Source organism: Pongo abelii, chromosome 19, assembly GCF_028885655.2.
Source record: "Pongo abelii isolate AG06213 chromosome 19, NHGRI_mPonAbe1-v2.0_pri, whole genome shotgun sequence".
Taxonomy (NCBI): Eukaryota; Metazoa; Chordata; class Mammalia; order Primates; family Hominidae; genus Pongo; species Pongo abelii.
Genome location: NC_072004.2, coordinates 79,489,986 through 79,516,918, shown reverse-complemented (window position 1 = coordinate 79,516,918; position 26,933 = coordinate 79,489,986). Strand labels below are relative to the sequence as shown.

General features: G+C 47.9%; 1 protein-coding gene across 2 annotated transcripts in view; it reads left to right on the top strand.

Moving 5' to 3' along the window:
• The window catches only part of ERN1 (endoplasmic reticulum to nucleus signaling 1), a 90,845-nt gene extending 64,360 nt beyond the window's left edge, over positions 1-26,485 (top strand). For both annotated transcript variants that reach the window (XM_024235381.3, XM_054537255.2), the window contains 14 exons: positions 647-725; positions 1,783-1,948; positions 5,041-5,159; positions 7,625-7,816; positions 9,667-9,937; positions 10,784-10,874; positions 11,173-11,362; positions 12,244-12,343; positions 12,639-12,838; positions 16,396-16,543; positions 17,614-17,741; positions 20,147-20,270; positions 20,703-20,770; positions 21,422-26,485. In XM_024235381.3, the coding sequence (XP_024091149.3) occupies positions 647-725; positions 1,783-1,948; positions 5,041-5,159; positions 7,625-7,816; positions 9,667-9,937; positions 10,784-10,874; positions 11,173-11,362; positions 12,244-12,343; positions 12,639-12,838; positions 16,396-16,543; positions 17,614-17,741; positions 20,147-20,270; positions 20,703-20,770; positions 21,422-21,634 (2,089 nt within the window). In that variant the 3' untranslated portion in view covers positions 21,635-26,485. The remainder of the gene's footprint in view (positions 1-646; positions 726-1,782; positions 1,949-5,040; positions 5,160-7,624; positions 7,817-9,666; positions 9,938-10,783; positions 10,875-11,172; positions 11,363-12,243; positions 12,344-12,638; positions 12,839-16,395; positions 16,544-17,613; positions 17,742-20,146; positions 20,271-20,702; positions 20,771-21,421) is intronic.
• Positions 26,486-26,933: the final 448 nt, after the last annotated feature.

Here is a 26,933-nt window from a genome sequence, read left to right as displayed (position 1 = left end):
AGTGGATGACCGATCCCAGGTGGGCTCTCGACAGTAAGCAGAAGGGCCAGGCGGTGTAGCTCTCACCATTTTCCATCTCCCTGATGTCCCACATGGGGACAGACTACACAACTGGGGAACCAGAAGTCTCACCAAGACTGGAATTTCTTATGCATCTCTTTTGCTCTCAGCATCCAGAGTAGAGCAGCTGACCATTTCTCAGGAGTTCTGTAGAACCTCCAGGATCCTTAGAAAGCACAAGAAAGAATGGGGGTAGTTCTGGTGATCGCTGGAGTGAAAGTGTGTTGTAGAGGGTCATCTGAGGGGCCTCGGCAGTGGTGGTAAGCACTCAGTCTCCTCTATGGCCATTGGACGTAGTCCTTTCTGCAGGCATCATGGGCATCGTCTAGTCCAGCCCTGCAATTTTGCTGAGGCTTGCCGTTAGGTGGCTTGTCCATGTTTCTGCAGTGAGTGACAGCTGGGACTGAAGTCCTGTGGCCCTGTTCCCAGGGCAGTGCCCCTACCTTCACACCCCTACTGCTTTCCTCCATGTCTGGAGGGTTAATGTGTTCATCCCTGCGGGTGGTATTTGGGGTGATGATTCCTCCCTTCTGTGGGATCTGGAAATTCAATGACTCTGGAATGCGTGTGTCTGTTTTTCTCCTAGGCCCACTCTGTATGTTGGGAAATACTCTACCAGCCTCTATGCCTCTCCCTCAATGGTACACGAGGGGGTTGCTGTCGTGGTAAGTCCACTACGGAGGGCTCGCAGCTGCCTAACCACTTCTGTTCCATTTTAGCAAAGAATGACTTTGCTATGCATGAGCATCCTGTGGGTTAAGAATGAAAAACACAAATCTTAAATTCTCAAAAACAGTTTCTGCACATGCCACATTCTACTTTGAAAGAAAGATACATGACAAAAACAGCTTCTTAAAGCCAAGGAATCCCTGATTATTCCCTTTTGCTTTTGTGGTCAAATCTAAACTCCCCAGGCTGGTGTTCATGGCCCTCCTTAATCCAGTCCCACGATGCCCTTCTGCCACCCTGTTAGTTTCTCTGTGTGAGTTGCGTGGCCCAACCGTGTGCACCTTCTCCCTGACTTCTACAGGCTCCCTGTTCATCTTTCCCCAGGGCCTTTGTTCAGGCTGCACCTCACCTCACACTTCAAATGCCCTTTCTTCTTCCTTTTCCCGACTCAAACCCTTTGCATGCTTTTGCAGTCTCGCCGAGCCTCCTTGGGCCTCACCAGCCTGCCTCAAGCATTCTGTCTCCGAAAGTCCAAGGCGTCATAATCCTAGCTGTTTGTCCTGATCCCTACAATGCTTGGGCTGTGTGGTTGGCTCTCTTGTCTTCCCAGTGATTTGGGCGGCTGCTTCTGTGAGTAGACAGCCCCTGCCTCTGTCGTAGTTCCAGCAGCACCTGAGCCAGCACCAGGCATGTGGCTGGACTTTATTCCGCCCCGTTGGTTGCGTCGATTGTGACTAACAGAGATATCCACTCATTCTCCTTCACTTATGTCTGCTTCTCATAATAGCTTCTTGGAGTTCTACACACACACTTCTTGTTCCCCAGTACCCAGACATAAGAATCTAAAAAGACATCCATAAAGACATCAGTGCAGCTTGTCATGTCCTGAGGGAGGAGCTTCTTTGCCCAGACGTTGGGTCTTTGTGTCTTGCTCTGTCCTAGACTAGCCCTGCACTAGAAATCGCTCACCTTTCAGGACAGTGGCTGGGACGGTGTGCCATGGGACCCGCTCTCCCTCCCCGGCTCCCGACCCTCACTGCACCCTCTCCACAGCCCCGCGGCAGCACACTTCCTTTGCTGGAAGGGCCCCAGACTGATGGCGTCACCATTGGGGACAAGGGGGAGTGTGTGATCACGCCCAGCACAGACGTCAAGTTTGACCCCGGACTCAAAAGCAAGAACAAGCTCAACTACTTGAGGAATTACTGGCTTCTGATAGGTAAGAGCGGGTCTCCCACAGTAGCCTGAGGTGACAGCGTGCTGCCTCCTGGTGGGCGACCGCCGGCCCTGGTAGTTACACCGTACTCAGCTCGGAAGGCCTTGTGCTCAGAGCCTTTCCCGGCTGGCCCCTGAGACCTTGGGACATTTTTACCCCGAAGGAATATCAACAAGGTAGCTGTGTTTCTGAGTCAGTTTTTGAAAACTGTTTAATGTTCCAAAACTCAGGTACTAAATTATGTAAACCTTGCGTGATTATCCGACATTAAGCCTTTTAGAATGCATTTCCTCATTCCTCACAGCGACCCTGTGTGAGGTAGCTACCCTCACCTCATCATTTCCATTTTATAGTTAAGAAAACTGAGACTGTTTCTATGGAAGAATTAACTTGGAGTCCATGTGGGCATGAGGATGACGGGTTGGAGAGGCGAGGGCCCTTCCTGTGACCCACCCCCCGCTGTTCTGCCACCTCCCAGCCCCAGTAGGGGCAGAGCAGGGCAGGAGGTCAGTTGGGGGCTGGAGCACCCAGGGGCCCATGCAGTTTCTTCTCTCTGTTCTCTTCCTCTTGTGCTTGCTGGTGACAGGTACTAGGGGAGAAAGAGGTCAGGGCTGGGGCTCTGGAAAAGAGATGTGGGGCAGCTGGGAGCATGTGGGGACCAGGAAACAGCAGGATCTGCCAGGCAGTGCGGTGTAGGTGGGGATGTGTGTAACCAGGTGTTACGGGGGGAAACCAGGTATCCTTGAGCCCTGGTCGCTTTCTTTATAGATTGTCAAGGTCCGTTCCTTTTTTCATCCTGATTCTTTGTAGCCATTTTTATTTTATTTTTACCAAATAATGGGTAAAGGAGATGACAAAATAATAATACATTTTTATTAACAGAAGTAGTTGGAGGAACATGTATGAATAGGCCCATGGTGAGAAAAAAATAGCTAATGAGCAGAGGTCATTGCAATTACAAGGCTGCTCAGCATTATGTGCCAGTTAAGGGGCTCACAGACTGCCCGCCAGTGATTAAGAAGTGGAATTAAGGAAATGTGTATATATGAGAATACAGAAAATATGGGGGCAGGGAGTCTTCATGGTTAACTTATAAAATGAGATCCCTTTAAAATGGAAAGGTTGTCCAAGTAAGAAAACTGCGAAAACAGCAAAGTATAAGGAATCTATTAAGTGTAAGGATCCCACAATTCGAAAGCCTCTTTTGAGGAGGTCCAAAGCTCGTCATCTTAAAATATGGCACTGAGACTACGGCAGTGTCTCCTGTTGACGAGGGCCACAAGTAAAAGGATATGCCCTTCTATGTCCAAATGTGTCCTTTCATTTTCTCTTTGTGGAAAATATTAAAGATATTCCAGGTTGTCATTAATCTTGAAAATACAAGGATCCAGTTAGCTTGAGAGGCATGGTCTGTGGGTTGCCCCAGAGCCATGGCCCTGACCTTGGGTGCTTTCAGCATCAGAGCTTAGTTAACTAGGCGTATATAAGCCCGGCAGAGCCTGATTCAGTAGGTCTGAGGCAGGGCCTAGCCATCTGCTTTTTGCTCTGGAGTCTGGACCTAAGAGATAATGATAGATGAATACATCAAGAAGACAAGGTAATATTTGTACAAAATGTTTAGCGGTCTCATGAGTAAGGTTGTACAGTGGTTAGTCCAGTGTGTGCAGCGTGATACTAATGAAGGCCCAGCTCAAGGAGAAGTCTGTTTACAAGAAGGTTGACAGGAGAACTAGGGGGATTCAGGCTTATGCCTTCCATAGCAGTCTGTTGGCAGGTGTCCTACCAGACAGGTAGGACCCTGCGCACTGAGTGGGTGTTGTGGGAAGGGCAGGACACTGCTGCACAGCGTGGCATGTAGAAGAACACCTCACTTTTCTTAGACCATAGGTCTCTTGTTAATGAGCCTCAGAGTTACCCGCACATACTCACAGATTCCTGGGCCCTACCAGCAAGTCTGATTCAGAGGTCTGAAGTGGGCAGACCACACATGGAGAAATCCTGCTCCCAAGCAAAGCATGTCTCAGAGATCCTTGGTACACAAGAGAAACTAGTGGTGGCTCAAAACAAAAGTAGGTTTCCCTTAAAGAACGATATTATGTTGTAGATAGAGAACTGACCTAAAGACGGAGAATCAAAGAGGAATTTTCCAGATCAAGAAATGTACACAGTTTAGACTAGTTCCTGTTTGTTGCCATCTTGGCATGTATGTCATGAAATCTTTGATAGGTTTAGGGGAACAATGGAAAGATCATAAGGTGAAAGAGACGTGAGTCAGAGTGAGATCTGCTCATAGCCAGAGAACAGAAAGGAAAGTCAGCCAGGCTGCTGGCAGCCTAATCTGAAAAAGTGACCTGGCTCTTCGGGGCAGTATGTGGACTCATTTTTAGAGCTGAATGGATTATCAAGCCCTATCAAATCCCAGTTCCCTATTCTAGTCAGCTTTGTATCTCTTACAGCAATTTGCACAAAGTAGATGCTCAATAAATGCGTAATGAATGCTCACTCTGTAGCCATGCAATAGTTGTGCAGTGAACAGCAAATGAACGTGGAGCGAGCTATGGCCCCATCCATCTAGCAGGTGTGTCCTACTGCTGTCTCGCAAGTACTGTACCACTTTCCCGGATGGAAGCTCACATTTAGATAATAGTAGGAGTGGAACTCCACCTGAGCAATTTAAATACCAAGATGGGAATTCGGCGGCCATAGAAGAGTGATGTTACAAGAAAAAGCATTGAAAGGAGAACTCCTTGAACTTTTAATGAAGCCTCATAATACTTCACCTGTGGATCGGGCCCATGCAGCCCCACGAGCCTTGCATCTGGTGCCTCCCAAATGTCCTGATCCCTGTCATGACAAGGACACTTCTTTGCTCCTCAGTAGGAGACTCGGAATACTGTATTCTGCCATCAAGTAGTAAAGGTCCTGCTTTGATGGAATTTTCTGGTAACTGCCACTCATTTTCTCTAACTCGCAGTCCTGCTGAGAGTTTGCGTTGCGGACCCCTCCGTGGGTAGCACCTGTTGCCTAAGTTTAGCATTAAGTGCCACCACAGCTCGGGAAACTGTTCTCACTAAAGGTTTTGTTTCCTGTCATAGGACACCATGAAACCCCACTGTCTGCGTCTACTAAGATGCTGGAGAGATTTCCTAACAATCTACCCAAACATCGGGAAAATGTGATTCCTGCTGATTCAGAGAAAAAGAGCTTTGAGGAAGTGAGTGAGGAAGCGACCAGTGGGTGGTTGTTGGTGTTAGGTGTTGGGAGGGTGAGGCATTAGACTTTGACTTTGCCTTCTGAGCTTGCAGCCTAGTCTGGGAGGGAAGAGGAATGCACCAGAATCCAAAGCAAAAAACATAAATGGTTAAGGGCTAGTGGAGAGGAATAGGAAGCAACTCGTGAGGGAAGGTGCAGGAAAGGCAGCAGGGCCAAGCTAGGCCTGGATCTGGATGAATGGGTAGGATTTGGCCAGGTAGAGGGAGCAAGAGGGCACAGGAGGGAATGGAACAGCAAGGGCAAAGGCCTGGAGTGGGAAGAATGCTGGTGTGCCCAGCTCCCAGGCTGTGGGGAGAAAGTCCTGGCCAGACCCGAGGCTACTAAGCAGGGAGTAGTAGGAAATGGGCTCACATGGGTAAAAAGGAACCATGTTGCAGGGCCTGAAACAAGCCCTGTGGAGGAGTTAAGAGTTGTTGAAGACTAGGTTGGGTGGCTCACACCTGTAATCCCAGTGCTTTGGGAGGCCAAGGCAGGAGGATTACTTGAGCTCAGGAGTTTGAGACCAGCCTGGGCAACATAGCAAGACCCTACTGCTAAAAAAAAAAAAAAAAAAAAAAAAATTGTTGAAGAAGTGATGAGACCTGAAGTTTTATGAAGCAGACAGAGAGTGGCCTGGTACTATTTGCACAGAGTTCCAGGGGCTCTCTTAGCACACCTTGGCCTAAAGCCAGAGGAGAGGGAGTCGAAAGGACTCCAGACCGGGAGCTGAAAGCATCAGTTGAGGAATTCAGCAGCCCCACAGAAGTCAACCTCTTTCTCCTACCTCTCTCTCATCTGCTGGTGCCCGCTGTTAGCTTTACCCAATCAGAAACCCCAGGGGGTTGGGGAGGCCATTGCTTTGGCCCATACAGGTCAGCCTTCTGGGGCACAGAGCCGGTGGAGGAGGTGGAAGGGTGGCTCTGCAGGAGGGAACCCAACATGGCCAGGGAAGGGCAAGAGGGGACGTCTGAGGCTTAGTGAGCTATTCAGGCTTGGCAGCTTCGGCAGCCCTGCCATGGAGGGCCCAGGGACAGAGACGTACCTGGGCTACATGAGCAGGGTCAGAAGAAGGAGAGAATGGCTGACTGATGCGGAGACCAAAAGCACAACAAACTCAGTTGAGAGATTTAGATTTTATCCAGAGACAAAGGAAATTGTAGACTTTCAAGATTCCAGGGCACAGTATCTGTTTACCATCATCTACGAAGTAGCCAGGTTGGAGAAATACATTGATTCCTAAAACAGCAATCTTAAACAGCATTGTCCTATAATCTTATTAAAGTCCTGCATATTCATTATTGAACACTTAGAAAATAAACACATACAGAAGAAAATAAGACAGTGCCCTTAATTTAACACCCAGAGGTAGCCACGTGTCAAATCTTTATATTTAACCATCTGGTCTTGGATAACAGTCTTTGAAAAAGTATGTATTAAAATACTCTCAGGTGCATCTGTATGGTGATGAGACATACAGATGTCTCTGGCCACATGCCCAGATGCCTCCTATACACTCTGCAGGCCACAAACTCCCAAAAATGTGGGAGGCAGTGTGGGAGAGGCACGAACAAGAGGGGTACACCTGGAAGGGGAGAGAACATTCTAGGCAGCCATCTGGGGGGAGGGGTGAAATGGTGTGAGCATGTGGGAAGTTTAGCGTGTGGGAAATTCAGCATGTGCCGGGAGGCTGTGTTAGTTTTGTTGGGCAAATGATAACGGCATACCTAGAATACTAGATATTTGAAAATGAATCAATGCATTTTTCTAAATGCACGTTCTGTAAAGTCTTGGAGATTCTGAGGAACTCTAGGGAAGCTCCATTTTTATCTGATTTAATTTTGGGCTTCTAAATTTTCTGTAACAAATGCTTCTGATGCTTAAAAACTCTGAAGAAATAGTGGACTACTTGAATAAATTATAATTTTGGGATTGCACTGACAATTTACAGGCAACACAAGAAAACTGCTTTATTACTTTCTAGCCATGCGCCTCTGTATACGTGTGGATTTCCTTTTAATGTGAAATGGTATTATTAAATCAAATACCAATTTTTCACCAGACTTTGTTACAGATGACGTCAGTGTTTTCCTGGATACTGAACCTACCATCGAAGGAGGAAGTGTTTGCCTTTTTGAGGATTTTTGAAAAAAATATGTAGGGTCTGAAGACACCTGCCAAAAGTATTGCTCCAAAAACTATTTTTGAATAATGATAACCTCACTGCAAAGATGCATGGCCTCTCAAAGCAATTGCTTTGAAAGAGGCAACAATTATCTGGCTACATGATCTTTGGTGAGCTTAAAACAAATACAACACCCTGCAGTACAGTCATATCCTTGTAAACAGTGATTGCTTCTCTTGATTGCTGGCCTCATCTGTATCTGGCTGGAAATTTTGCAGTGATGTCGCAACTCTCTCCCCTGCAAGGTTATCAACCTGGTTGACCAGACTTCAGAAAACGCACCTACCACCGTGTCTCGGGATGTGGAGGAGAAGCCTGCCCATGCCCCTGCCCGGCCCGAGGCCCCCGTGGACTCCATGCTCAAGGACATGGCTACCATCATCCTGAGCACCTTCCTGCTGATTGGCTGGGTGGCCTTCATCATCACCTATCCCCTGGTAAAGCTCAACACTTTCCCTTTGCCATCCACCTATTTCTGGGGCTTCTCTGCCTGTCGCCTCATGTCAGTGAGATCCAGACAAAAACAACCAGCACATTTCTTTCCCCATTTAAAAGTCAGTGTTTGTTGGCCGGGCGGGCGCGGTGGCTCACGCCTGTAATCCTAGCACTTTGGGAGGCTGAGGCGGGTAGATCACGAGGTCAGGAGATCGAGACCATCCTGGCTAACACGGTGAAACCCTGTCTCTACTAAAAATACAAAAAATTAGCAGGGCATGGTGGTAGGGACAGGTAGGGACAGCCTGTAGTCCCAGCCACTCGGGAGGCTGAGGCAGGAGAATGGCGTGAACCCGTGAGGTGGAGCTTACAGTGAGCTGAGATCGTGCCACTGCACTCCAGCCTGGGCGACAGAGCAAGACTCCGTCTCAAAAAAAAAAAAAAAAAAAAAAAAAGTCAGTGTTTGTTTATCTTCAAAAACATAATTAAAGAGACACTAGCCTCCCAGAAAAGGACAATTTTGTTCCTAAATCTTAGTGTTTTTCAACTAAGAGCTGATTTATAAGCCTTGCTCAAAGATGATTTTGAATAGTTATCTGTATTTTTAAAGAATAAGGATAATAGATGAAGACCTTTCCTCCCTTAAAAACTGCCATTAGAACTTCTGCTGGGGAGAAGAACCAAAAAAAGCAAAAAGAAGCTGCCTGTGAGATCAGCTTGTGTGAAAAAGGCAGCGTGGCCATCCCTTTACTTCCTAGTTGGAAATGAGCAAGTTCTGTAGCAGAGCAGGCCATGGGTGGGATGAAATATGTGAGGGGGGTGGTCCTTCAGCAGGTTGCTCAGAGCATCGAGACACTGTTACCTGAGAGCTCAGGAAGCTAATGACCCGCCCAGGAATGGGAATGACAGACTCTTTACGGCACTCCCCACTGGCACGTCTGCACCTGATGGTTTCACTTTTCACCTCACTCAGTCCTATGAGGTCATTATTATTGATCCCTTGTCCACAAAAGAAGCAAGTAGACCCTGAGAAGCTAAGTAACTTTCCCCCATGGGTACCCAGCTAGTAGACGGCATTTCCAGGACTCCACCCCATGGTGGAGGGAAGAAGAGACGACTCCCTAGTGGGTTGGTGGCTCACAGAAATCCCTTCAGTCCACCTCCCACGAATGGGTAGGGATGATCACAGATCGCTGCTACTTCAGATAATGACAGAATGAATCCTTCAGAGTATTTGAGAGGCATGTGGCCTCGGGGAAGGCAGTGGGATGAAAGGGGGAAGCAGGACCTCAGCCAGTGTCAGCCCCACTGCCACCTCCTGGCTGTGTGTGTGCAGATGTACTCTGCATACCTAGAATACTAGAGCTTCCTCATCTGCCCCTCTGGACTACTGAGCATCTGTGCACTAGCCTCTAGCCAACACACAGACGTGGTGGGTGGCGAACCTGGGGCTTGCTCTCACCCACCACTGGCTCAGCCATGCTACCTGTGCTTCCTGTTTGGTTTCACCTTTGCAACAACTCTCAGACTTTCATAAAAATCACAGAATTTTAGAACTGAATGAAACTGGCACAGCCCTCAACCTAGGGCACAGTCCCTCCCCTGGTGGCCATCCAGCCCCTCCTAGGGTTGGGGAGTGGGCTGTACGAGCAAGGATCTAACTAGTCGGCGGAAAGACCTCCAGTCATCAAAGCAATTCTGCCTCCAGGTGCCTTCTCACTGGTCTCTTTGTGCCCCGTGGGGTCACATGAAGTACACATGCTCCCTCCGCCACTGGGACCTGTCCCTTCCCAGCTGCTTGTTTCCCTGTGGTAACAGCTGCCCTTGTCTGGATGTGGGTTTCTCTTCCCAGAGCATGCATCAGCAGCAGCAGCTCCAGCACCAGCAGTTCCAGAAGGAACTGGAGAAGATACAGCTCCTGCAGCAGCAGCAGCAGCTGCCCTTCCACCCACCGGGAGACACGGCTCAGGACGGCGAGCTCCTGGACACGTCTGGCCCATACTCAGAGAGCTCGGGCACCAGCAGCCCCAGCACGTCCCCCAGGGCCTCCAACCACTCGCTCTGCTCCGGCAGCTTTGCCTCTAAGGCTGGCAGCAGCCCCTCCCTGGAACAAGACGATGGAGGTAAAGCCAGTTGCCATCTTGGTGCTATTTTATGTTTTATTCGAGCACCTCCTGGGAAGTCCAAGGAGTCTCCATAAGATTGTAAAGTGCCATTCTCAGGGGTTCACTGTGTTCTCCTCTAACTTCCACTCTGGGGGTCTCTGTGGGAAGGCTTCTGCCCCGTCCCTTGGCATCTCCCCCTCAGAGGGCCTTCAGGGGACCACCCTGGCCATCTTCCTGTCTTTCTCCACAAGGGCTGGGCATCGCGGCTGACCAGAGGTGAGCTGCCCATTGGGCTGAAGAGAGTTCCCAGGGCCAGCTGGTGGCCAAGTGTGAAAGTGTCACAGTTGATCTGCTTTCCTCTGGAAGTTGGCTCAAGCCAGTTGTCAGAGCCCCAGTTCTGAGAGAATTGGCACAGAGCTGGTGCAGGGAACTCAGAGCCCTCTGTCCCAGGCAGTCTCCTCGTTTTACCTGTCCACTGCCGCCACCTAAATGTTTCAGTGCGGATCTTTACAGTGGACTTTGTGGTTGTTGTTAACTATTAAACCATTCTAACTATATCACAATGAATATGTATAAGTGTGTGAAACGCTATGAAGAATCCCTGCCTTCCAGAAGGTTTTAAGATATGCAATCGCACAATAAGGTAAAGGCGGAAACAGAATGCAGGGGCAGGGGGAAGAGGCAGCCCTGGGTGTACATGGGGAGTGGGCCCGGCAGGCTCTTGCTGAGCAGCAGTCTGGGGTGCAGTGCCTCTTAAATCCCATCTTTTAATCTGAGGTCAGGAAGCTTGTCACTATGTTAACCTCAAGGTTCTTTAGGTGATATCTGTTTGAAACAATCTCTGTTTTTCCTGTTTTGTCCCAGATGAGGAAACCAGCATGGTGATAGTTGGGAAAATTTCCTTCTGTCCCAAGGATGTCCTGGGCCATGGAGCTGAGGGCACAATTGTGTACCGGTGAGTGGATTAGCCAGCCCCCTGCCCTCACCGTCTGCTGTCTAAGTGCCTGTCAGGTTGCAAGCCTGGTGCCAGGCTCAAAGCACAGCAGGGTCAAAGCAGTGACCTAGGCGCATGGAGTCCTGCCTCCAGGGAGCCTGCACACTGAGACAAGCGATGATTCCGGGGCCACCAGGCAGTCAGTCAGGGCCCTCTAGGCTGGGAGGCAGTAGGTGAATGTTGTGGACCCAGATTCTCACCTCATTTACACAGCCTGACTCGTGCTTACCAGACACAACTCCCGCTCCTCATCCCGCAGGGGCATGTTTGACAACCGGGACGTGGCCGTGAAGAGGATCCTACCGGAGTGTTTTAGCTTTGCAGACCGTGAGGTCCAGCTGTTGCGAGAATCGGATGAGCACCCGAACGTGATCCGCTACTTCTGCACGGAGAAGGACCGGCAATTCCAGTACATTGCCATTGAGCTGTGTGCAGCCACCCTGCAAGAGGTGGATTTATTTTTTTTATTTTGTTAACTTCATTAAAGTCATAGCGCTTTGGGAGGCCAAGGTGAGCAGATCCCATGAGCTCAGGAGTTTGAGACCAGCCTGGACAACATGGTGAAACCCCATCTCCACAAAGAAACCAAAAATTAGCCAGGCCTAGCGATGTGCTCCTGTAGCCCCAGCTACTTGGGAGGCTGAGGTGGGAAGATTGCTTGAGCCTGGGAGATCGAGGCTGCAGTAAGCAGTGACTGTGCCACTGCACTCCAGCCTGGACAACAGAGTGAGACCCCATCAAATTAAAAAAAAAAAAGTTACAGTGAATTGTACTCATTTTAAATGTATAGCTTGATGAATTTTGACAAATATCTATACCCATTTAACCACATACACCGTCAAAATGTGGAGCATTTTTATCCTTCTAGTTGTAACAGGGTGGTCCCCCCAGCATGTCTGGGCAGTCTGCTTGCAGTTGGCATGTCTCTCCCTCTTTGCCTCCAGGAAACCTGGACAGTTGTTCTTCCTATCTTCAGTCATGGCTGGTGTGGGCTTGGAGGATGCCAGTTGGTAACTCCGGGCTTTAAGATCATCCAGCAAACTCCTTTTGCTCATTTTCCAGGCTCACCTTGAAACCATATCAGTATCATTTGGATTCCTTTGTAGGTTTACTTATATGAGGCAATGAACTTGAGTTTCTTGCCTTCTTATCTTTCTCATTGTAAATTAGTAGATTTGGAGGTTTGCTCCTTGTTGGAAAATACGGATTTAGACAGAATGTTGTCAGTAAAACTTCCCATTTCGTTCTTAAAATGGTATCAAAGAAAATGAGCCGAGGGGCCAAGTCCTGAGGACTGTGTGCCGTGACCTTGCTGTCATGTCTTTTGCAGTATGTGGAGCAGAAGGACTTTGCGCATCTCGGCCTGGAGCCCATCACCTTGCTGCAGCAGACCACCTCGGGCCTGGCCCACCTCCACTCCCTCAACATCGGTGAGAGGCCACGCTTTACCAGGCCAGCGGCCCGGGTGGGGATAATCAGTGGTCCAGGTGGGGCTAACCAGTAGCTCGGGTGGGCCTTGCTTCCATTCAAGCTCTTGGCTATATCACCAGTAGCAAAGATGAGTGGTGTAAGAATTTGAGGAGGAATCCGACATAGTTGAAAATCAGAACCTTTGGAGGTGGCAGCAGGCATATTGGGAGTCTGACGAGGACACACTCCCCATTGGAGGAGGAGGCCTGGGGTTGCTCCTGGTAAGCACTGGACTAATCTGGAGTTCTCTGTTAGTTCACAGAGACCTAAAGCCGCATAACATTCTCATATCCATGCCCAATGCACACGGCAAGATCAAGGCCATGATCTCTGACTTTGGCCTCTGCAAGAAGCTGGCAGTGGGCAGACACAGTTTCAGCCGCCGATCTGGGGTGCCTGGCACAGAAGGCTGGATCGCTCCGGAGATGCTGAGCGAAGACTGTAAGGAGAACCCTGTGAGTAATAGGCTATGGCCCTTTGAAAACTACAGAACCAGCCCATTGTATCTTCAGGAGTAGAACCTTTAAATTCCAGGTTTGGGGGCTGGTGCCCGTGTAGCTGGAGAATGGCATTCCTTTCACCAAGAGCTCCTGTGTGAACTTTCTGTGTCATCTCATGTTCAGCTGATTAAAGGGGCAAATGTGGGCAATTATCTATTTTTTTTCCCTATTCTTCCAATCACTTGTTTTTTTTTGTTTGGTTGGTTGGGTTTTTTTTTTTTTTTTTTTGTGACAGAGTCTTACTGTCACCCAGGCTGGAGTGTAGTGGCATGATCTCAGCTCACTGCAACCTCCACCTCCCGGGTTCAAGCGATTCTCCTGCTTCAGCCTCCTGAGTAGCTGGGATTACAGGTACCTGCCACCACACCCAGCTAAATCAATCACTTTTTAACCCCTTTTTAATTTTGGTAAACTGGGAAGTCAGGACTTGCTTAGCATGAGCAAACTTCAAGTTTTCATTATTTTTAAAATTTTGTTTTTGTTTTCTCAACTTATTTTGACAATTTTTAGACATAGAGAAAATTAAAAGAAAAAAATTTTTTAGAGGTGAGATCTCGCTATTTTGCCCAGGCTGGTCTTGAACTCCTGGGCTCAGGCTTAGCCTCCCAAAGTGCTGGGATTGCAGACATGAGCCACAGCATCTGGCTGAAAGAATGTTAACATGAATACCTGTGTATCTCCACCTAGATTCAACATTTGTTAATACTTTTGCCACATTTGCTTTATCTTTACCTATTACTGGACCATTTGAATATAAGTAGCAGGCGTCCTGGCCCTTCACCCCTGAAGACCTCAGCACTTGTCTCCTAAGGAATACATTGTGTTTCCAACCACGATACCATTATCCCACCTCAACAATTAATACTGTTTCTATCCATCATCTCGTATTCAATCCGTATTCAAATTTCCCCAATTAGTCCCCAAATGTCTTTTATAGAGTTGGTATTTTGCTACCTACTGGGTTTTGATACCTACTGGGTTTTGTATACCAGGATGGAATCAGGTGTCTTGCGTTACATTTGATTCTGTCTCTTGGAATTTACAAATCTTTCCACCTATATTTTGTTCCATGTTGAAGTTCCATTTTGAGGAGTCCAGGCAGTGGGTTATAGGATGCCCCATTCTGATTTGTTTGCTTGTTTCCTCATGACAGCGTTGAACATTTCTCTGTATTCCTCATATTTCCTGGAAACCTGAAGTTAGGTGTAGAGGCTTGATTAGGTTCAAGTTAAATGTTTTTGGCACGAATAGATCACAGGTCTCTACATCAGAAAGCATGTGATGGCAGATTGTATCTCTAAGATTATTATCACCTCCTCTTAGTGATGCTACAGCTGATCTCTCTACCATAAGGGTTCATTTCCTCCTCTGTTGTTAGTATTTGGGGTGATACTTCAGCACAGTGTGAATATCCTGTTTACTGACAGTCACTCACCCAGTGGTTTAGCATCTGTTGATCACCGTTGCCTGAACTCAGTTGAGTAGAAATTCTTCTACATTATTAGCTGACATTTTTCTGTAAAGCAGAGCTTTCTTTTCACTTTCTTCTCTCTTTTTTTTTTTTCTTAATCACTATGGGCTCAAGGATTTTGAAACTAATGTTATAATCCATTTTAGTCCTTTTTTTTGTTATTTACTTCTTTTGATACATAAATTATTCCAAATTTGGCCAACCTGGAACCCCTTCAAGCTGGCTTCTGCATCCATTTGCTGGGAGCGCACTTACACTTGAGCACCTTATTCTAGCACAAGTTACCGAGGCTCACCTTGGACACTCCCCGATGAAGGCCTGGGTGGGTCAGCCATCTTGAGTGGATTAGATATGGCCCCCTCTTATCCAGCTCACTGGGGACCAGCAGCTGGTCAGATCATCAAAGAAGTCAGTTACAGCGAAGAATCATAAAAACACGCACACACGCCATAACACTTAATTTTAACTTAAAGCAAGTAATATTAGCCCTTAAATCTTGTGCTGTAGGCTAAGGTCTTTTCAGATTTGGGTCTGACTGACTGGAGTCCTCATTTTCCCCCTTGCATTAAGCACACTTTTGTGCCACTTCTGTGACTTCTGCATGGAGGCTTGGACACTTCAAACACTTCCTGAGCGATTTGAGAGCAGAAGCCTGGTTTTTAACGCTTCATGACCCAGTCCCTTACAGTTGAATCCACCACACCAAATGCCGCAGCAGCTCTTGTAACCATTCCCTTTCGTTTGTCAAGTCTTTCTAAAGATTCAGCTGACCTCAGACTTCGTGGCACTCATGTTTAACAGCTTATGGAATATCCAAATTACAAGGACAAGTGGCAATAATAAGTTTGGGAAAGAACATAATTGGGGCCAGGCAGGTAGGAAAGATGCCTCTTCACCTTAGTGTTGATTATGCTGGGGACAGCAGGCTGCAGAGAGTGTAGGGGGTGTGGAAGACCCAGAGAGCTCTGGGAGTCAGGGGCGAGCTCTAGCTTTGGTGGCCATGTTCCTCCTGTCCCGAATCCAGCACCTTCCTAAGGGAAAATCCGGTGAGGTGGAATAAAGCATGGTAGGTTTGGGGATTGGAAGACCTGAGTCTCATCCTCGTTTGTCACATCCAGCAGTGACCCTGAGCTTGTCATGCAGCCTTTCCACGTTCTCATCTGGGGATGAAAGCATTTGCTCTGCTCACCTCACAAGGTTGTTGTGAGGCTGAATGAGAGTGCTGTGTTGTTCAAGGTGTGTCTCCTCCAGCATGGGAGGCGATGAGCCCCTGCTTCCTCTCACTAGACTCACTTCACCCGGTGGAGAATCTCAGAGGCAGGGCCTACTAACAGGGACCCAAGCTGTGCTCAGGAACCACCCTGGTGTTATACCCCAGGTAGCATGAGCTAAAAAACACAAACGTACATTTCCCTTAAAGGAAGCTATTCTGTAGACACAGAATGGTTTCATGGGATAAGTGAGAGGCTTTCTCGGATTAACATCAAACATGACCTCCTTGGTAACTTGTCAGATAGTTCTTTCTAGGGATGTTTTTGAATCATAAGCTGTTTTATTCACTTATTAGCAATTTTGATACCTACTGTGTGCAGGCACCATTCTGGGCCCTGGGGGTACAGCAGGGAAGCAATGACACAGAGACCCTGCCTGTGAGCACTTTCATGTTGGGGGTAAGGAATATATAACAGCCAGGAGGGCTTTTGATGGGCCAGGCACTGTCGTAAGCAACCATTTTTGCATACTAATGCATCTCTTTTGACAACAACCCCATGAGGAGCATGGTGTCAGTGTCCTCATCTCACATGAGAGGGAACCAGGGGCTTCCAGGTGGCTCCAAGCCCAGGTTCTCCACTGTGACCTCTGACACCCGTGCAGTGCTGCAGGTTAGCCCTCGCTGCTCTGCGCAGCTCACGTATGTCAGCTGATTCTCCCAGGACACCTTCCAGGTGGCAGAAGCAGCAGCAATGCTCCTCCCTCCCTGGCTGTGAGTGAGGATGAAAACTCTGCTCCCAGACCTCTCACACCTCATGTCTCTTTTCAGACCTACACGGTGGACATATTTTCTGCAGGCTGCGTCTTTTACTACGTGATCTCTGAGGGCAGCCACCCTTTTGGCAAGTCCCTACAGCGGCAGGCCAACATCCTCCTGGGTGCCTCCAGCCTTGACTGCTTGCATCCAGAGAAGCACGGTGAGCGGTCCAGGGGTTGGGGTTGGGAGCAGCTCCTCAGCTGCCTCAGGTGGCCCCGCAGAGCTGGGCTGGTGCCGCCTCTGCACTCACAGAGGCCCTGGTGCCCCAGCTGCTCACCCCACAGGCCTCAGGAACCTACAGACTTGTGCCAAATCTGGTAGAGGGTTGGTAGGGTTATCCCTGGGGTGCCACCTTCTAAAGCTGAGATGCTCCAAGGTTCCTCCAGGTCACCAACTACTTGTGTGATCTAGGCAAAGCCCCCTTTGGAGACCTTCTTTTTCTGCCTGGTGACACGAGGGTTAAATAATCAGAGGTCCCTTCCTGCACTGGCATTTGGGAAGACAAATTGTCTTCTCTCTTGGGATGGCGAGTGGTCAGCAGGTGCAATCCATGCTGGGCTGGTGACAGACAAGCTTTATCCTCACCCTCCTGGTCTCCTGGTATGGGTGCAACAAGTCTTTCTTCCAGACTTCAGGTTTTCCTGGGTGGTAATTGGCCCATGACACTCCAGTGCTGCCTTTTGAAAAAATTACAACTAAATTATTGTTTTGTTTATGCTTAATTTTTCTTATTATAGAAAACACAGATTAGCATAAAGGCCCATATATTCCCATTATACAGGGATGAATGATGGCTGTTGATACCTTTGCGTATATGTTATTCCAGTCATTCATCTAGATGTGTTTGCATATTTTATAAAAATACGGTTAAATCCTGCATTCTGTTTTGCAGCATGCACGTTTTTCACCGTCACCTTGAATCTCTCTCCATGTCAATCCATATTTAGTCACAGCCGCACTTTAACAGCTCATGGCCCAGCGTAGGGAGGCACAGTAGTATATCCACTCGGGCCTCTGATACTGGATATTTACAGTCACTTCCTTCACAAACCATGCAGTGAGGACTCACCTCATTGGCTGAGGTTTTGTGTCTGTTCCTAATTATTTTATTGGAATAAATTCCTGTAAATAGAATCATCAATGAGAGGGTGTGCAGCTTTTTAAAGTTTTTGGTATTTCACCGTGGCTTTGGACTGGTAATCGTGAGTTGCTTATTTTCCTCCTTTATAGAAGACGTCATTGCACGTGAATTGATAGAGAAGATGATTGCAATGGATCCTCAGAAACGCCCCTCAGCGAAGCACGTGCTCAAACACCCATTCTTCTGGAGCCTAGAGAAGCAGCTCCAGTTCTTCCAGGTAGATATGTCTGTTCTCTTTATCCAGAGTCTTCATTTAATGTTTTTCAAATTTTGAAAATATAGAAAAGGACAAAGAATAAAACAAATTGCCCATTACCCTAAAACTGAGAGATAATCATGGCTGATGTTTTAATGTTTTCTTCATATATAAAAGTATAATTGGGATCTAACCGTATATACAGTTTCAGAACCTGCTTTTTTTTTTTAACTGTACATGATATTCTAAGTATCTTTCATGTTAAAGTTCTAAAATTCCAATGACCATAGTATTCTATCGTATGGATGTGCCATAATGGTTAAGCTTTATATTATGGAATTTCCAAATATATAATACATAAATGTTTAAACGCTATAACGAGCACTCCTTTATTCATCCCTCAGGTTCAATAAATATTAACCTTCATCCTCTCCCCACCCCAGGTTATTTCGAAGTAAATCTCAGGCATCATATAATTTCATTCAAGTGTCATAAGCTTATTCATTTATTTTTATTTTTTTTGAGACAGCATTTCAGTCCATTACCCAGGCTGGAGTTCAGTGGTGCAATCTTGGCTTACTGCAACCTCTGCCTCCCGGGTTCAAGTGATTCTTCTGCCTCAGCTTCCTGAGTAGCTGGGATTACAGATATGCACCACCACGCCTGCCTAAGTTTTTTTGTATTTTTAGTAGAGATGGGGTTTCACCATGTTGGCCAGGCTGGTCTTGAACTCTGGACCTCAGGTGATCTGCCCGCTTCAGCCTCCCAAAGTGCTGGGATTACAGGCATGAGCTCAGCCCAAGTGTCATAAATTTCAGTGCTTTCTTATATTGTGTTTGTTTCTATCATCTTTTACACAGTCTTTGCCCAGATCTCATTTTGCTTAAAATAGGTTCTGTAAAGTTAGAACTCCTTTGGCGATTTGACTGTTTTAAAGCTTTGTGACAATGTCAGGTGACTTTTGAAGAGGTAATGTGTTTTTCAAAGTCTTCCATGTATGAATTGAACATAACTCACCCGAACACCTCCTGCCCGGCACGTGGCTCCAAAGAGCAGGCTTGTGGGGCAGTGCTTTTCCCCTTGGGTCCGGGCAGAGCTTGGTGGGCACCATACTGAGAAGTGACCATCATGCTCTCCTGGGGTCTGACTGGGGCCTTGGCCAGAGGGAAGCCCCCAGAATGTAAGCTCCTCGAGGACAGGAGTGCTTGACTGCCGCATTCGCTGCTGTGTCCCTGCCTCCTAGGGAGGACGCTGCCTGGCCCAAGGTGGGGGCTTAGTAACCATTCAGATGGACCGGGTTGGGGAGAGTTTAATGCTGTCTTCCATGTTGTAGCATAAGGATTGGTCACTGTGTCCATGGACATAATGTGAAAAATCTCAAGTCCATATGTCTTCCAGGGACTTGTGAAAACTAACCAGGTCACTTTGATCGCAAAATATAGAACAGGAATAAAACCACACAAAGGGACCTTCACCCACCAAGGGACAGGATTTAAATGCTTAGTATCTTCAGGTCATGTCTCTCGAACACACCTGGCTTCCACCCGGGTCATTTAGCCATAACAGCTTTGCAGCTCAGACACATGTGTTCCCAGTGTACCCAAGTCGACAATCTAACCTCTCCACAGCTTTTCTCTGACAATTGTAAATTAGGAGTTCAGCCAGTCTGGCTTCATCTTCATCACAGAAAAGGCTGCTCTGAGAAAAGGGTCTCCTAAGGCTACTTAACATTGATGTAGACAGGGCTCACCACTCCCTGTGTCCTCAGCTGTCGACTTGTCTTACTGGTGGGACTTCGAGAGGCCCATACTTGGGTGCTTTCTGACCCTCTCCTTATTGCCAAAGTCAAATGCAGAGCAAGGTTTGAATCCCAACAGGAGCCCCTGGAGCCCATATTCTTGCCACCAAGTTTCCTCTTTGAGAAGAAGGCCCAGCTTCACTGGTCTTTTCTACTGTTGGAGGGAAGAGTGGCGACCCTCCACCAGTTATGGGCTTGAGCATACCCTGTTTCAGTGAGTAGACAAAGCACGGGATGCACATCAAATCTGAGCTTTCCTTTTCTTTTTGGTTTTGGTTCATTGGATATAGATTGCACTTGCGGCTCCATACACATGGCATGTGTGTGCACATGTGAAATTCAGGGTGTGCGTTCATGGTCTATATGCAGGTGTACTCTGTGACGCCTCTCTGACATGGAGAAGCTCTCTGTGGGCCTGTCCTTCATGAGGAACATAGCAGCTCACAGGGAAAGTCATGGATGAGGGAAGCAGGGGGCAGGGTGCCTGCTGCCCAGCTCTGGGGCAGGCTGCAGTCTGGGCCTAGGGGCCGTCATCCCTTCATGACCATCTGTTACTCAGAGTCCCAGTCGCACAGCTCTCAGCATCTCCAGCACTGACCATCATCTGCTGCCCTTGTTTCTCTCACAGGACGTGAGCGACAGAATAGAAAAGGAATCCCTGGATGGCCCGATCGTGAAGCAGTTAGAGAGAGGCGGGAGAGCCGTGGTGAAGATGGACTGGCGGGAGAACATCACCGTCCCCCTCCAGACAGGTGACCGTGCTGCAGCGTGTGAAAGGACACGCGTTGCAAAAGCCGCTGCCGCCTTTCCAAAAAGTAAACGTGGAAATGGCCGCTCCAGGCTGTTCAGGCCCCACATCCCACCTGTCGGTTTTGAGACTTTCTGGGTGTGTCCTCTGTGGTTTGGTTACACTGATGTGTGTTTCATTTTTGTTCCCTAGAGTGACAGGTGAGTGATGTTGTCGTGCTCTAGGTGGTCATTTCTGATCTGGGCGCGATCACCAGGTGGGGTTCAGGGGGACACCACCCTTGGGTTGGATGGGAGGATCTGCTCCCGTGACTGGGTGTGGAGTGACCTCACCTTTCAGTCCCACTCCCTAATCCCCAGGACCCCATGAATTGTTTTCTTTAAAGTTTATTAGTTTTAAATTTGATTACCCATTGCTTCCCTCAATGTTTTTCTAGACCTGCGTAAATTCAGGACCTATAAAGGTGGTTCTGTCAGAGATCTCCTCCGAGCCATGAGAAACAAGGTAAGCGGTTTGTAAATACTGGGGAGGAGACCCAGTGGCTGTGACATGGACACCTTCCTCCTTTCATCCATTCTTTATAAATCTTTTATCCGTACTGGCATTCTCATCTCTCAGGAGCTAGGCAGCTTCAGCTGGACTTGACAAACTGCAGGCTGTTGCTTCTCTTACGTGGATTTTCCCTTCAGGGACCTAGGTGCAGGTGAAGCTCTGGGAAGCAGTGCTCTGTGGCCCGTGTCCCTCATGGTCTCTGGTTGCTGACTTTTGTGGGGCCCTCTCCCTATCTGATGCAGCCACTATATATAAACATGTATAAACATGCCTCGAATGCGGGGACCCCCCTGGGACGGACACTCCAATCTCAGGCGACTTTACTCCTCCTGAGGTGGCCAGGAGTGTCTCCAGGTCCTGACTGTCACAGAAGGCCTGAGCCCCCCTGGACCAGCTGGGCCTTGCTCACTTCGAGGCCTCCTCCTGAGTGAGATGACGGGGCTGGATTCTTGGATACATAAGCCTTTTTTCTTTTTCTTTACCAAAAACCAACCAACACTCACGTTCTGTCTCTTCCTTGCATGATGAAAGGGTGTTTTGCCAATATTTCCCGAGCTTTCTAACCCCTTTCTAACCTCCCCAGCTCTCTAACTCTCTTTGCAGAAGCACCACTACCGGGAGCTGCCTGCGGAGGTGCGGGAGACACTGGGGTCCCTCCCCGACGACTTCGTGTGCTACTTCACATCTCGCTTCCCCCACCTCCTCGCACACACCTACCAGGCCATGGAGCTGTGCAGCCACGAGAGACTCTTCCAGCCCTACTACTTCCACGAGCCCCCAGAGCCGCAGCCCCCAGTGACTCCAGACGCCCTCTGAGTGAGGGCGGCCCCTCTGTTCTGGTAGCCCCAGCTGTGACTGAGGGCCTGGTCACCACAATTAGAGCTTGATGCCTCCCGGCTGTGCAGGGAGACCAGGCTTCCCAAACCAAGTGCCTTGAGCTGCCTGCTCTGCAGCCCACAGAGGACAGTGCTGACCCCAGGAAGTGGGAGAAGTGGCCCCTCGTGACCTACAGGGAACTGGGAAGATGCTGGCCCCAAAAGCCTTACAGTCATGATGTCTGCAAAGGAGGGCCTCAGAGACAGCGCGAGTAGCACCCCCAGCCATCTACTGGATAAACTTGTTTCAGACTTTTTAAATTCCTGCTTAGTGTCAGTCTACGGGCCTTTCAGGAAGGGAGAGGAGGGAATCCTACATTTTGCTTGTGTGCTGGGACAGCTAGGCTGAGACGCACCAAGTGCAGGCTTCACTGGAGACCGGACTTGAGAGGTGGGGGATGCTGAGGAGGGGGAGGATGGAGTTCAGAGGGTGTCGTCCTGCAGTATGAGATGCCTCATTGATCACAGATGTGCCCAGAGTAGCCCAGGTCACTGTTAACTAGTGTTTCTGCAGAGGCAGCAGGAGCCGTGAGCATGAGGCGTGGCATTAGGGACCCGTCAGCTATGCATGCTGGTAGGTGGGGTTGTGTCTGCAGGTCTCAGAAATGAAGAGGCTGCTCTGTTCTGGAGGCAGCAGTGGCTCAGTGCCAGTGGCCAGAACAGTGGCCTTTGGTGGGTGTGTCCTGGGCCATCTGGGAGTGGTGCTCAGGAGCGCCTGGGGCAAGAGGTAAAGGGTTCCCTGGCCTTCAAGGAGAGCAGCTAAGACCCAGACAGGGGCTAGCCTTCAGGACCAGAGGGAGGCCGCCGAATGGGACCCTCCTGGTCACCAGGAGAAAGCCCTGGGCCAGCGAGTAGGCAGTCAACCTCCTTCGTCCCCAAGGCCAGTGGAACAAGAGGCTCGTGGTGAGTCAGGGCCAGGGTGGGCGGCCAAGGCCAGGGTCACCGTGTGCTTCATGGGCCAGCTTTTTTGTTTTTCTTGGCAAATTTTAATAACTATATTTTGATTATACTGTAGAATGCTATGTCAGCATAAGTAAGCTAAACTTGAAGCTTACTTGTGAAGAATAAATGCAAGATACAATACAGCTTCTATTTTTTGTGGTACCAAAAATCACCATCCCCTCAAGAAAGAGTGTTCATGTATAGAACATTCTCTAATGCTGAAGAGTAAAACAGTATAGCAACACTATGTAAATGTATTGAACAGTATCAAAGAAATAGTCTCTAAATTGTTTGTACCATATTTTTTTTTCTAAACTTAACATAATTTTTAGCTTTAGTTTCAGTCAAAACTTTGTCTTTTCTCTCCCGAGAGCCTTAGAGGTTAAAATGCAATCAGCCTACCGTGTAAGGAGATGTTGTCTGTGTACTTTCTCCAGCCAGTTGGGGGATCATTGCAGCTCAGGCCTGGTGAACTCAGATATTCCATTCAATATTAAGAATGGGATTGTTGAATTTTACTCACAGAGAAATCAACTGTTTATTCATGTTGTAAGATGTTTTCTGTTTGTGTATTTGTATCATGGTTACTCATCAAAAGCTCTTATTCTGCCTTTGTAGAATTCAGCTCCCTTCCTTTCATCATAGCTAAAGTGACTTTTTTCCATACTATTAACATGAACCTGCATCCTTAAATCTCATCGATTACCTCACTTAGGCCTTGGAACCTTGGCCCTTGGTCGGTGTCCTTGGCGTCTTCTAAGCAAGGCTGTGCGTTGTTCAGAAACATGGCCGGACAGCGTTTCCTGCGGCTCCCATGCTGCATGCCGGGTGGCCTGAGACAGAGCTCCCCATACGGCTGCAAGGCGCTACCTGTGGGCTTTGGCAGTAACCTAAGAGAGGATCAGAAGGTGGAGAAGGTGCCACGAGTGATTTAACAGGACTGCCACAGGGAGTGCCTCCCCCACCTCGTTCTCAGCACAGGTTTTCTCTTTGGGAGTACCCAGGTGATTTCTAGTGGCCCAATTTTGTGTCATCTCCCTGTTTTAGCCCCACTTGCCTAGAGACAACTGTTTCCGATGCCTTTTCTGCTTATCATACTAGTTTCTAACCACCCAGATTTCTCAAAATCATTTATTCAAAGTATTTTATTTGAGCACTTACTGTATTGAGCTAGGCAGGATATAGGGTGCTGGAGATACAGCGATGAACAAGACAGGCAACACTTCTGCTTTCCTAAAACTTGTCATGAGAGAGAACAATAAAAAAGTGTTGCTGCCACAAAGAAACCAAAGTGTGTGGGGAAGGGCACGTGTTTGCGGTTTGCATCTCTTCTGTCCCAGAATCACAGGGATCTGGTCCAGTCACCTCTGGTCTTTCGTCTTAGTCGCCTTTAGGAGCCCAGGTTCCCGTCCATCCTCTGGGGGGTTTGTTTGAAGAGATCTCCTGTGGATACTTGTCATGAAAACACCTTGGGCATCATCTGGTGTATCCAGTTCTAGTCTCGAGAATTCTGGTTTCCCACTGTGCTCAGCAAGTGGAAAGTTCTTTTCAGGCCAGAACAGCTCTGCACCATCACATATCGTGTTGCAGCTTAGATGTTTGGTCTGTAGTTCAGGTTATGGGACTTCTCCAATCCTGGAAGGCTGTTGAACTTTTTAGAAGTACTGTACGCTATCTTCAAGATGGAACTTGGTCACATCTGTTAGGAATCTAAAGGACACTATGACTTATTTAAATCTTGTCTTACTAAACCTCTCTTGGGCACGTGTGCCAGAATTTCTCTTGTTGCTTCTTGAGTCTTTTTAATTTCAGTGTTTTCGTTTGTTTGTTTTTTTTTTTTTTTTTTTGAGACAGAGTCTCGCTCTGTCACCCAGGCTGGAGTGCAGTGGCACAATCTCAGCTCACTGCAACCTCCGCCTCCTGGGTCCAAGCAATTCTCCTGCCTCAGCCTCCCGGGTAGGTAGGATTACAGGTGCGTGCCACCATGCTCGGCTAATTTTTTGTATTTTTTTTTAGTAGAGATGGGGTTTCCACGTTAGCCAGGATGGTCTCGATCTCCTAACCTTGTGATCCGCCTGCCTCAGCCTCCCAAAGTGCTGGGATTACAGCCCAGCCTAATTTCAGTTTTTGAAGTGCTCCACAAGTCATTAGGCACCAAAGCATTTTCACCTGAGGAACATTGGCATTCCCTGATTAGCTGTGAAGCAATCTAGCAGCTAAAGTGTGAAATCCTGGGTGCACAGGTGTTCTCACTCCCGCCGTGTTCTTAGTGCAGTGGTGGTCAGAGGCCCTTCCAAGGAGACATCATTCTGATCAGTTACAGATAGATGTTCTGGAAGATCTGCAGGTGAGTAGATCCAGCAGAGTTTCTTCCCACCAACTCTAGAAGAAAGGGCTTTATCAGAGTTGACCCTGAGCCTTTGGTAAGGTTTTGTGTGAATGCGATTCAGTTATCTTTGGCAATTCTTTTCTTGCTGCAGTGAGAGAGATTAATTGGTTGCTGATCAAACCGTTCATGCAGATGGGGGGAACTTTGGATTGTACGGCTTTCTCCTCTTGGCTGCTTTCTTTTCAGGAAGTTGGACTTTGGCCAGGTTTGGCTTTCCCAGAGCCGTTCCTTTCTCTGTCCTTTCCTTAGATCCTCATGGTGTGCCCATTGGATCCTTGGCCTTGTGATCCTCTGGGAGCGGGGGGCCAGTTCCACTTTTGCAGCCTTCTGTGCTGGAAGAGAAGCCCAGCGCCCTGGAAGGAGCCTCTTTAAGTTCCCCATGTCGCTTTCTCTCTCTGCGCTTTTAGTGTCTGAGATTGCCTTTCTTTGAATTTCCCAGTGTTTCTTTTCCTTGTCCCTTCCCTCACCATCCTGGAGTCATTTTGGTTCACTGTGTCCTGGCTTTGGCTTCTCCTGGCTGGAAGTTATCAGGCATCCTCGCCAGGTGAGCCAAAATTCCACCCTCCCAGGTTGGACATCATCTTTTAAACCCAATGGTCTATTCCCTTCCTCTACTTTGTTTTCTTTATGAAACAGTGATTTCCTGTGAGTAACCCTGGTTCTGATTTTTTGTACCGGCGCTTAAATCTTTTCTGTAGACGTTGGAAAACCACAAAGAACGTGACTGCAGTGAGCCTCCCACTGGAGCAGCCTTAACCAACACTTTGGCCAAAGCCCCCTCACCTCCCCTGTGTACTGTGTGTGTGTTTGGTGGATACAGTATTCCTTTTCAGTGTCCCTAAAGCTGTGACGGGGAGTCCCCACTTACCTAGAAAGCATTACCAGTCACCTACTCTGCATTCTCAGATGCAAACCTTGTGTAGTGTTCTTTTTGCAATGACCTATTTATTTAACCTATTTATATTTATTTAATTTTTACTCTGAAATGTATCCAGTTACAATTTTACTTGCTTAAAGCACATCAGATTTGTTTTGGACAACACCCCTGACCATTTTAAAACTGGAAAAGTGATACTGTATCCTTCCATGGGATGGATGCTTTACAGTAGTCTTATTATTAAAGGGTGATTAATTTGGTCGGGGTAAAATGTTAATTTTTAGGTGATTTTTAAGAATTCTGTGCCATTGTGTCTTCTATGTGGATGGTTAATTAATTAGTATGTGTTAATTGTGTGATACAGTCTTCTTTGTGGAATCCAAAATCCTCTTTTTAGCTTTATATTTTATAAACTGCCAGATTGTACAACTTTTATGTGTATTTTTAAAGCTTGAAGACATGAGGGTCATTATCTAAGTTAAACAACCTATTTTTGTACCTCCTGTACAGTTTCATAATTCTGCGGATTGATGGCGCCATCTTATGTCGAGCCAACCACAATAAAGGTAGTTTTAGATTTTGGAGTCAGTCTCGTTTTCTTAAAGATTCAAATACCATTCTCAGACAGGCTGTGTTCACTGTCCTCCTGGGTGGCTGGGGCTGGACTATGAGGCCTTTGCAGCTGGCTCGGCTGGTGGGGGATGGGTGTCCTCATGTCCACAGCAGGGTCCGGGGATTGGAACACCCTCCGTGGTGGCTGTGTGTCAGAAAAGCTTCTTTGAAACCTTGCAGGAAGTTCCCAAAAGTACTGATTTGGGCTGAATTCCAGGAAGGTGGCCAGCTGGGACAGTCATGCCACGTGGTGAGAATTGGGCTTCAAAGCAGAGTTTGGGGCATGTGTGCAGTAGGTAGGATACTGGACTAGGAAACTCAGGAGAGGAGAAATGCCATTGAGGCCAAAAAGGGTTGGGAGTGCCCCAAAAAGTGGGTCAGCGGCATGTGGAATGAGCTCGGCTGACATCTGCTTGGACT